Source organism: Pinus tabuliformis, chromosome 3_1 (assembly GCF_031772625.1).
Source record: "Pinus tabuliformis cultivar Carrire ecotype Pingquan chromosome 3_1, CPIR1, whole genome shotgun sequence".
NCBI classification, from domain to species: Eukaryota; Viridiplantae; Streptophyta; class Pinopsida; order Pinales; family Pinaceae; genus Pinus; species Pinus tabuliformis.
In genome coordinates this window covers 761,413,504-761,425,112 of record NC_142301.1, presented here as the reverse complement: position 1 = coordinate 761,425,112, position 11,609 = coordinate 761,413,504, and the positions used below count along the sequence as shown (strand labels likewise).

At 37.1% G+C, this 11,609-nt stretch overlaps 1 protein-coding gene across 1 annotated transcript in view; it reads right to left on the bottom strand.

The window, feature by feature from the left end:
- Nucleotides 1-9,115: 9,115 nt before the first annotated feature.
- The window catches only part of LOC149189610 (uncharacterized), a 320,514-nt gene continuing 318,020 nt past the window's right edge, over nt 9,116-11,609 (bottom strand). The window contains exons 17-18 of the mRNA XM_089411857.1: nt 10,330-10,400; nt 9,116-10,119 (exon numbers count right to left, since the gene is read on the bottom strand). Coding sequence (XP_089267983.1) covers nt 9,726-10,119; nt 10,330-10,400 — 465 coding nt within the window. The 3' untranslated portion in view covers nt 9,116-9,725. The remainder of the gene's footprint in view (nt 10,120-10,329; nt 10,401-11,609) is intronic.

The following is an 11,609-nucleotide window of genomic DNA, read 5'->3' as shown; positions in this document are numbered from 1 at the left end:
CAAAGGGTTTGGATTGTTCTCGAACTAGGTTCATATTGAAGATCTCATTGTCGTGATCACGGTGGTGTGAATGGTTTGTCAAACCGAGTTCGTATGCGAAAGGTAGGAGCAGTCAAAGTTCAGGGTTGACTTGGGTGACTGGGCAGGCTTAAGGAGGCAACAATTTGGACAATATGTGGCCACCGGATTCCAGCCAACCTGGGCTAGATTCCAAGAAAATTTGTGGCCTGTTTAATTTGTCTCCTTCAGTCATTTTTCAAATTTTCAAAAATGTCTAAATTTTGTTAATTAAAACAAAAAAAATATAATTTTGGGGTGGTGGGCCACCAACCTTGCCTCCCCCACATATCCAAATACTAAAAATATATTAATAATGGGTCGACAGGCCACGACCCCTGCCAACCCTCCCTCAACCACCGAACAATTAATTAAGGGGGTGGGTGGCCATGACCCCGCCACCCCGGAGCCGCTCTCAATGTTACCATTAATAGTGGGGGGTGTGGGCTGTCAACCCCGCCGCCCCTCCACCTCACCTAACACACAACAACGCAACATAGATTGGGGGAAGCAGGCCACCGAGACCGGCGGACCCACCTCCAAAAAACAAACTTTGTTATATATTATGGTTAAAAGGGGAGGGGCGGGATTTGATCCCCCGACCCCTCCTCAACAACTTGTTATAATTACCATTGCGCCACAATCGCCTTCTTGGTGGATCCGCCCTCCAAACCTTAAATGGAGTTATTTTCTCAATGCGGGAGGAGGAGGAGAGCGCAAACGTAGTGCGAGGCAAATCCATTGCAGGGGGCGAAACCATGAGCAGTGCAAAGAGGGGGCCGGAACCATGATCTGAGCAGTTTCTCTAAGGGGCTAGATTTTCACTTTGTCAGTTTTCGACAGATTTTATATGGTTTTAGAATTTCTCGACGCCACGAACTCAACGGTGCTATTCGTTTCTCGATCAGAGATCTACAATTTTCGGGCTTCTTCAATTTTGGAGGTATAAGGTCGTCATTTTGACTTTTGATGTATTCTCATTATTTTGCCATCTAATGAAAACAAGGCCTCCCCACTAATTCGAGCAGGGCCCGGAGACAATCCCTCCTGGACGAACTCCGATATCAATCTGGTGTCTTCTATGCGTGACTTGCTATTCTTCTCTTTCTCTTTTTTTATGCACTTGTAATTCCATGGATAAATACAAACTTAATATGTAATTCTTTAACGCATCACAAGGAAAAGATTTTTGGGATCACATGGCCTCCTGCATCAAGTGGTGTAGACTTCAACCAGTTAGGTCTGTTTCTATTTTCAGTGATTACCACAAGTTGTATAGGTTCAATGGGACCTTCATCTTCATGACTTGATTATTCTTCCTCCCTAGTAACTTCCTCTTCAAATACCAGAAGTTCTTCATCATTAGAGTCTGTAGGGAGATCCTTTAATTTCTTGAATGCACTACTTTCGTCAAATATAACATCTCGATTGACTTCTATTTGGTGTCCTTCCTTTATGTAGATCCTTTAGGCCTTAGAAGAATCATTGTAACCAACAAATGTTCCCTTCATGCTTGATGGATCCAATTTCTTTCTTTTGTCCTTTGGTATATGAATATAAACAGGACAACCAAAAATTCAGAGATGATCCATGCTTGGTTTCTTCCCAGTGAATGCTTCTTCAGGAATCATCTTATCTAGTGACCTATGGGGACTTCGATTTTGTATGCATACAATTGTATTTGTAGCTTCACCTCACAAAATTTTTGGTAAATCTTGATCATGTATCATAGCTTTTATGCTTTCAATGGACCAATTCTTTTGTTCTGCAAATCCATTTTGCTCAGGATTATATGGGACTATTAACTCCCTCTTAATCTTACATTCCTTACAGAAGGCTATCATTTCCTCAGATGTGTATCCTCCATTATTAGACCTTAATATCTTAATTCTCCTTTCTGTAAGGTTCTCTACTTCAGCTTTGAATTCTTGAAATTTAATGAATACCTCATTCTTGGATTTCATTAAGTAAACCCAAGTTTTCCTTGAATGGTTTTCTATAAATGTGACATAATATAGATGACCTCCATGTGATTTAGGAGTCAGAGAACCACAAACATCATAATAGATAAGATCCAAGATTTCTTTTGACCTTGAAACACTGCCTCCAAATGGTCTCTTGGTGTTCTTACCTAATGTACATCCCTTGCATACTCCTTCATGATCTTCTTTCAGTTCAGGGATTCCATTTACTATTGAATTTAAGGTTGGGAGGATTTTTTAGTGGAGATAACCGAATCTTCTATGCCAAAGTTCACATGGGTTGACTTCAGTGCGAACCAAGGCTTGAGCAAGGGGAGTCAACAACCTGTAAAGTCTTCCTTCATCAATCCCAATTATTCTTGCATTTTCTATGCTCGAGTTTTTATCCCATACCACAACCTTTCCATCTATGAAGGCAACTCTATCACCTTTATCTTCTAGACTTGAAATGGAAAGTATATTCTTATGCAAACCTGGAACAAATAGGATGTTGTTGAGATGAATATTTCTTCCATTCTCCAGCTCCAACGAGGTTGATCCAATTCCACCACAAGGTAGCTCTTATTATCACCAAGCTCTACGGAGTAGGAGGACTTTCCTTTTGACAATGTTTTTAGTTGTTTGTGATGACTGATCATATGTCTTGATGCTCCACTATTGATCACCCAAATGCTCTCATGTTGAAATGTGTCAGTGAGTGCTAAGAAGAGTCCTTCGTCCTTTCTAGATGTCTTGGTCACTTCCTTATTTGGAGTAAATAGGAGATCCCATACTTCTTTGATGCCCTTCTTGAGATGACTTGCTACCTATGCACACTTCTTTAGGGCTGTAGTACAAATCTTCATAATGCCCTTAGCCAACCTTAGCTTTGATACCGTGTTGAGAAATATAAAGGGCAATAGATATAATGATTTCTCTTTTCTTGACAACTGCTTGTGATCTATTTATGTTTTTTTCTTACTTATTGGCTTCATCACTTACTATTATGTTTGTATAACATCAAACAACTACCAAAACAAGAACACAAAATGTAAGTTACAAGCCAAGGCCAAAACCTCTCCACTTGAGAGGAAAACCTACAATTCTCTTCTCTTCTTATAGATTCTTCAATTAACGAATTCCAAGACCTCTAGACCAAAACCAATACCATCTAAGAACAAGTCCAACCCTTCTGGATGAGGTGCTTCCTTTGTTCAAGTCAAACCCACTCAAATATCTTCTAGTAGCACAACTTTGACCCCCAGCTTCAGAGTTTCGGCCTTTACTGCAGGTCTGAAATTTTCAGCCCTCCCAACGGGAGTTGTTGCCACACGTGTGAGCTTATTACGACCTCCCAAGGCTTCTTCAGACCTTCGCTTGGCTTTCTCCTTCTTATGGTGCTTGATGATGACCTAATGTGACCTTCGTTGATATTTTCTCTCTTCTTTCTTCAAGATCGAACTTGCAGAAGAAACACCCTAGCCTTCCTTTGCACGTGTGAGAGAAATAGCCCAGAAACAAGTCTTCTTCATCCTCTTCCTTTTTCATTACCTTCTCCCTCTTCCTCCTTCACTTGAATAAGTGAGTGATGAATGTGTTCCAAGGAGGTCGAGTTCCCTCCTTTATATAGGCTTTTTAAGGTGGACGTGGCTCCTCAAATTTGGCCGAATTTCTAGCTGTGAGGCCGACTTGGTCTTGAAGGGTATTTTGACACTTTTTATGACAAAATAATTTTCTATACAAGTTACACTGTGTCTAATGGGGTCTTCAACTTATGACAATGACTCTTTTGACTTCTTGAACTCTAAAATAAAAGACATTGAGCATGAAACCCATGCTCCAAAAATAATAACGATAATTTTTCTTTCATTTCAATGCAATATACAAGAATCAAAAGTACATTTCATATTTATGAATACTGAAGCTAGTTACACATTTTTCAATGAGGCAAATGTTAATATGTCAAGTTTTCTTTTATGTGTAACTTTCGATTTAGGACTTTGATCAATGAAAAAAATTACATCGTCAAAAAGCTCTCATTGGGTTGGACGTGATGACAACATCAACATTTAATTCGTCAAGCTTTAGGAAATGACAACTTTTTTTTCCATGAACCCATTTTCTCAATAGATTAAAAATTGGATTCAAGATGTTAGTAACACCTTCCACATCCCACATTATTACATGGGGGTGGTAGGGAGTGTTACATCTATCTACTAGACATATTTGACTTGCCAAGAGTGTGTACAATTGACATCCTCTGCAAGACTTATAAGCAATAGCCTAGATCTCAAAACACTAGCTCCAATACCATGTAGATAGATAAGAGAGTTAATAGTTCAAGAGAGAGGTGGTGTCTAAAGACACGATTACAACACTTAAATACAATTTAGCATAGTTGATCATGCATATCAGTGTAAAAAGCCAAAATTTTACACATTCATCATGTTATAGATTGACCCACAAGGCCATATGATATATAACCAAAATGTAACCAACTCCCTTAAAGTGAGGAAGACAAAGGCCACATAGATTGGCTAGGGCACATAACATACTACTTTATTGATGCCTTATTAAATGCAACAAATGATTATTCTATTCTAACAATATGACTAATTTAATGCCTAGCCAACCATCTAATCAGTCAAACATTCAACTCTCCACTATCAACTAACTATCTCTAGGTGTAGAGGTGTGACGAACCTACATAGACCATTGTACCAACACTTGTGACGAGACGATTTCCGAAAGCTTACCTCCATTACTATCCCAAAAATTGCAAACCTTATGTACTAAATTGTGTCCATCCCCCGACTTCTGTAGAAGAAAGTCTACCAAAGAATCTTGTTGTCCTAAAGGCACCCAAATTTCACCCTACCTCGGAACAAATTTCAAATCTCTACCATATGTCACATCATTTCCATGAAAACACCTATTATTTAAAAATTTCTCCTAGCAACAATTCAATTTTCATAGGCATGAAAATCTCATAAAATCCTAGATCTTCTACATACCCTAACTCTAACTTCTCTTACAATGAGCCACCCCTAGCTCCATTAGATTCCATCTATATATCTATATACATTCATTCTTCAATGAACACCCAAACCCCCACCCTCGCACTCCACCATCAGATTCCATATATATATATATATATATATATATATAGAGAGAGAGAGAGAGAGAGAGAGAGAGAGATTTTGTGTATGTGTGTGTTCGATCCTAAGAGTACCTCATGGGAAATTGAAGGGATGTTTCCCTACATTCAAGGATAGCATCCCATAAACATTGACTAGCAAACTACATGGGCAACACCTATGGTTAGTACTCTACATCCTGCCATAGAGTCGGTAATATCCTAAACATATATAAAGAAAAGTATGCAATCATAAATAACCAAAGGAACTTTGCTCCTACGGAAACTTTGATTGAAGATTCTATAATATAACAACCTACAAAGCCTTATTCACAACAAATATAACACAATCTAAGGTTGAAATAGTTCCATAAAGATTTGACATTGAGCCTATATTCTTACACTTCATAACCAAGAAGAATGTTGTGGTGGGGTAGCAAAAAGTCGTAAATATGTACATAATTCCTAGCTAAAATTTGTTGTAAATATTTTGTTCTCAAATGAAATAAGTGTTGAATACTTGATAAGTATCCTTGATATTGCTCATTTGGATTGGCACAAAGATTGTCAATGGCAATTTTGAGGAAAACTAGAGAGGAATATTGTGATGTCCAACTAAATTACAACATGCCCCACGCAGACTAGACCACTCCCCATAGAATAGTTACATGGCTAAAACTGAAAAGAGTTAGACTTCATCCAAAAGTCTCATATATGGTTGTTATTGGTCATTCGATTTTTAATTTGCGTAGTTATTTCCTTACTAATGCAGAGCTACCCCAAGGCATTAGGTTTCCAATAGTCAGACAAAACCTCATTTTATATGGTAAAATAAAATAGCAGATACACAAGGCTATATTGCTAAAAAATCCTTGCAATTAAAGAATATGTCAACCAAAACAATTCAAACCATTCCATTATAAAGAACTAGAAATCAATTGGTGATAGATGGTCACTCAAGGCTAGACAACAAAAAGAAAGTTTGCAATGATGAAGGTCATGTCACATGTATACTAGATCCAAACCCCTCTTCGATGTTATAGTCAATATTGGTCCTCCACGACTGGCGCTGAACCATTACCATTAGTTATGCCCCTAAGAAGCATTTTTTTACCTTAATTTACCCTTAAAATAGTTTTAATTGCAAAATATTCCTTAAAAGTGGCTGAAAACTACACACTCAATTCCACAACCAAGAAACTTTCCTTTATAGGAAAAATGGAAGCTCACATTAGTTGGCAAAGATAGATCGTGGCCCTACAAGTTTATGGTTCAAGAACTAGCTTGAGAATTGTGCTTGCAAGGGATGCAACTATAAGCTTACCTTCTATATTATCAGAAAGGCTGCAAGGTTTAGAGCATGAGATTTAACATCTACATCTAGCCTTTCGAATTTTTTTACTTAAAAGAATATAACTAAAAATTAAATAAATATAGAATTTGAACTGCATAAATTGAACATTTAACAAGTAATCTAAATTCAAAAATATTAAAAATCGACTGAATCCAAAAAAGTATTAAATTTAAGATATCACTTCTTAGAGCAAATCTTCAAACATTCACGACATCTCGTTCACTACAAAAATAAGAGTGAGCCTCTTGATTACTTGTCAAACACTAAAGAGTTAATATATCTAAGCAAGAATAATCCAAAGCTTTTCTGGCAAGAACTTAAACCAAGGAATAAGCAAATTGAAAATAATATTACAGCGAATTAACGGCTTGAATATGCAAAGGAAACTCTATGAGAAAGAATTTGAGGCGGAGCCTCCCCCTAGGATCAACACAACTTCAAAGCTCTTCACGTTACAGGATGTGGAGATTGGAATTAAGAAGATGAAAACAAGAAAGGCAAAGGACTTGGTTGAACTTCATGCAAAGTATCTAAAATGGGGAATGAACACTTGCATTGCACATCATGGAAATATTCAACATCATTCAGCAAGGATTCCCAAGAGACTGGACAACTACCCTAGCAATACCCTTTTTTAAAAGTGGAGACATTAATAATCCATCCAACTATAGAACTATTATGATCAATCCTTTGTTTGCAAAGCTTTTCGGCAGCATGGTAAGAAATAGAATCAGTAAATGGGCAGAAGTAAAAGTAAAAAGGGCAAGAGGGAAAGCGGGTTTTAGGCCGAAACATTCTACAGTGGATCATAGTATCACGTTGAGACACATTGTTGAAAAGGTTTGGGAGGACAAAGAAGAAGTATTCTACTCCTTTGTTGACTTCAAAAAGGCATTTGACACAGTCCCTAGAGATAAGTTGTGGCGTAGAATGGAAGAGCTTGAAATTCCTTTGCATTATAAAGTCATTGTCCATAGACTTTATGAAGAGGTGAAAGTAAAAATTAGAACCTCAACAGGTTTTTCAGAATGCTTTAAAAGTGACATTGGAGTCAAGCAGGGTTGCCCTTTATCCCCTACTCTTTTTGGTTTATATATTGATAAACTAGAAGAGTGGTTCAATCTGCAAAGTGGCGATAGTGTTCGGTTCCGAGAGTCTATGACAAAGCTTCTTTTATACGCTGATGATATTGTGTTGATTTCTAAATCGGCCCATGGATTGCAAATGCACCTATATGCCCTTGAGCATTTTTGTAGAGCAGTGGGGATGCAAGTCAATACTAGCAAGACCAAAATAACGATTTTCTCTAATAAAATGAGGCAAAGTCAACATACTTTCTTCTTTGAAGGCAACATTCTTGAAGAAGTAAATGAGTACAAGTACATCGGGATTGATTTCAACAACAAACTTAATTGGGACGACTGCAGAAAGAAGAGAATTTGAGGGTGGACAGCATTATATGCTCCTCAAAACAGATGTAGAGAGGCAAAGTTATGGGATTGGAAAATGATTATTTTGGACTCCTAGTTTGTCCAGTGATACTATATGGGTGTGAATTGTGAGCTAGCAGCACCCCATCTCAAAATGGAAACAAATTGAGAAAATCCAAAAAAACTTGATTGCGAGCAAGTTCAAAATAAAAAGTTTGGTACCTTATGAGACAATGTTGAGTGAAACAGGAGCAACTCTCATCAAAGCAATTGCTATGGTGCGGCTCATAAGATATCTAAAAAGAATTGAGCAAATGGGAGTAGGTAGAGTTATCTTCAACGAAGACATGAGTGAAAGAAAGAAAACATGGATGAAACAAAATTACACATGGATGCAAAAATGGAATATCTACCTCAATGCATGTCCCACAAATAGCAAAGAGCTAAAGAATTTTGTGACGGAGAAGCTTCATAAAAGGGTATGGGGAAAATAGTTGTGTAGAAAGAAAAATTACCACATTGAAAAATTCAACTCTACATGTGATCTACAACAAAAAGAGTTCATTGGAGCTAGCATTTCGTGGAGGGCAAAATTCTTATTGCTCAATTAAGGACCAACTCGCATCAACTTCGATGTGAAACAGGATGGTGGAAAAGACCTAAAAAAGCTTGGGAAGAACATATGTGTACATTTTGCACGTCTGGGCCAGTGGAATCTGAAAAACAATTCATTTTGGAATGTGATGCATTCAAAGACATCAGAGAAAATTATGGGAATATGTTAGCATTGGTTTCTTGGCATTGTCTTTTCAGCGAGGGAATTGTTGGAAGGTTGGGCCAACTCATCATCAATTTGAATAAGAAAAGAATTGAATTGCAAAAAGGCAAAAAACAAGGAACTAATGGTCTCATAGACTATTTTAGTCTCGTCGACCTTAAAACATCATTTCATTTCATTTAAATACAAATTTGTGGCAGCAAGAAAGATCCCCGCAAAAATCCAATAATTAGTGTCGTAACAAAAACATACTTGCAAAAAGACCATCCAAAGTCTAAAGCTCCTCAGCAAATGGACGCCTCGAAATAACATCGTCACCATCTTTTGGATTCCGCCAATCTCTAACATTATCTCTATTTATAAAAACCTTCCATGGTTAAAAGTACCATGTAACATAAATTAGGTAAATAATCTCATAATTTTTTAAATGCATGGAATAAATATTTTCCAGATCTTTTGGATCATACAAATGGATTATGTCAATATCCATGATGAATGGTTTTAACTTCACATATATTATAATTCACATATATTATAATGTACAAGCTTAATACAGATAGCTTTCAAATGTTCAAATACAACATAATTCCGATACTGTTGGCACCCCATTGTAGAGGGCATCTGGCTAATCACCAGGAATTTTTCTAATTCTAGCTGATCACCAGGAAATTATTCTAATTCTAGATGATCACCAAGTCATAAATAATTACAATAATGAACAGTTTCATCAAGTCCATCTTCAGCTGCGACCAGCCAGAATGTCGTGCCACTGAATGCTTCAAGATTTTACCCACTTAAGACAATCCTCATTGTAAAGAATCAATTCGAAAGATCAGCGAATTTCATCTCATTTTAACAGCCACAACTTTCCTACAATTAATAATACAGAATGACTGGAATAGGACCATAAAATCTCAGTTGTGAATATCAGTTGATATATACCAAGAGGATAGATCAAAGAACATCCTGCTGAAATAAAGTATAAATACAATCCGTTTCTCAAAAAGGTTCATGCATCCTTGTTTAAACTAGATCTCAGTTCCTTTTCAAGCTCATCAAACTCCCAAGAACTGATCTCTTGTGTAGAATACCCTTCACTTGTTTTGCCAAACTCAGACTCCAGCTTTGCTAATTCTGCTTCTGGATCCAAGATGCCTGGTGATTTCACGGCTCCATCAGACTCATTACCTGATCTCGATAGCTGCTCTGTGTCTTCCACAGGGTGGAACGATTCATGTTTTTCCTTTAAATGCTCCAATGGTTTGTCCTCAGAAGACACATTATTTTCTTTAGGTGTCACAGGCTCCAATTCTAGAGTTGGTCTTTGGATGGCTTCAAACTCTTGTCTTATCTGGTCAACTGAACCAAAAGATTCCACAACTTTACCTGCCTCCTTAGCATTCCTGAGCATTCGAACATAAATGAATCAATGCAAATAAATTGCAGGTCCACTAAGAGCTTTGAATATCTAGACTGTTATGGACAATGAAGGCATTGAATATCAAGATACTGGAGAGTCCTAGTCTACTTCTCATTTGAGAGAAATAAAAGAGGGAATTTTCAAACTTTCAAACAAGAAATAAAATTAAGAATGCTAATTAAAACAAGCATACCTAAACTTGGTTCCATCATGTGCATAAAATTCTGTCTTCATGCCATCAACTGTACTAAAAATTGCAATTACCTGCTCAAGCAAATGTCAGACTTTCGTGAAAACCGCTGCAATATTTAACAAGAGTTGAGTGATTTACAACAGAGAAGTTAAAATGGAAATCGTAAATGAATTCAAGTGATTCCTTATCTATAGGCATACACCATAATTTTTGCCTACAATTAAGGACTCTCTGCTGCATTTGAAGTTTGTATACGTGCACCTAGTCCATTTAGGATACCGTGCTATTTCCTTCGATAAAATTTGCATATGTTAAAGCAAGAAATACACAGTGCCATACATCAGTGGAAACTTTGACTTGCCCTTGATATATATATTATTATATTCCAACAAAAACCTCAAGGAATACCCCCTCTTCCCCAGACTATCCAGGTCGAGGATAGCTCAATGGGCAATCACAATAGCATCTGGTAACCCAGTGGACTCGGCTGAACTAGAACTGGAGACCTCAATGATGAAATCTGCTTGAAAAGGTTCATTTGAACCGACTGGGCTAGGAGATATATAGCCCAAAGGTTTGGCACAATTGGTTGAACCATCAGCCCAATAGATGTTGCCAATGGGGAGGCCATAGGTCAGAGGTTTTGATCTAGTTGAGTTCCTCAAGGTCATCAGCCACCATTATGGTTAATGGTTGATCTACCCTCCATATGGAGTTCCATTTGTAATGATTCTCATCCATTTGTAGCATGAAAGAATGACAGAGGAGGAAACAGTAATGACAAATTTCTTGATAGCCCAAATAAAATTAATCACAAATGCTCTTGATAGCCTAAATAGCATTTCTCTCTTTATAGCATAAGAGGTTATCAGATATTTTTTTTTTTCTAAATCAAGGTACAACATTGCTTGAGGTTAATTTCACTTTGAAAAGCCAAGGTAGCCAGCTGAAACCGTGCAGTTTCATTTTGTCAGTTGGAGGACATTTCCAAACATGAATTTCAGGTTACATTAATCTAGACACGTAAAAGTAGTGACTAGATTAGAAAACCATGAAATCTCATAGAGAAAAATATTCCAGATGTTTTGCTTGTTGTCAAATATATATATATATATATATATATATATATATATATAAGTTGTTGGAATTTCTAAGTCTAACAATGAGAAACCCTCCATGTACTTTCTGATTTATTCCTTCCTACTTGTTTTGATTAATTAACAAGTTATTTACCATGTAAACATTGAGAATAAACACAAGTACATGCTCAACACATTACA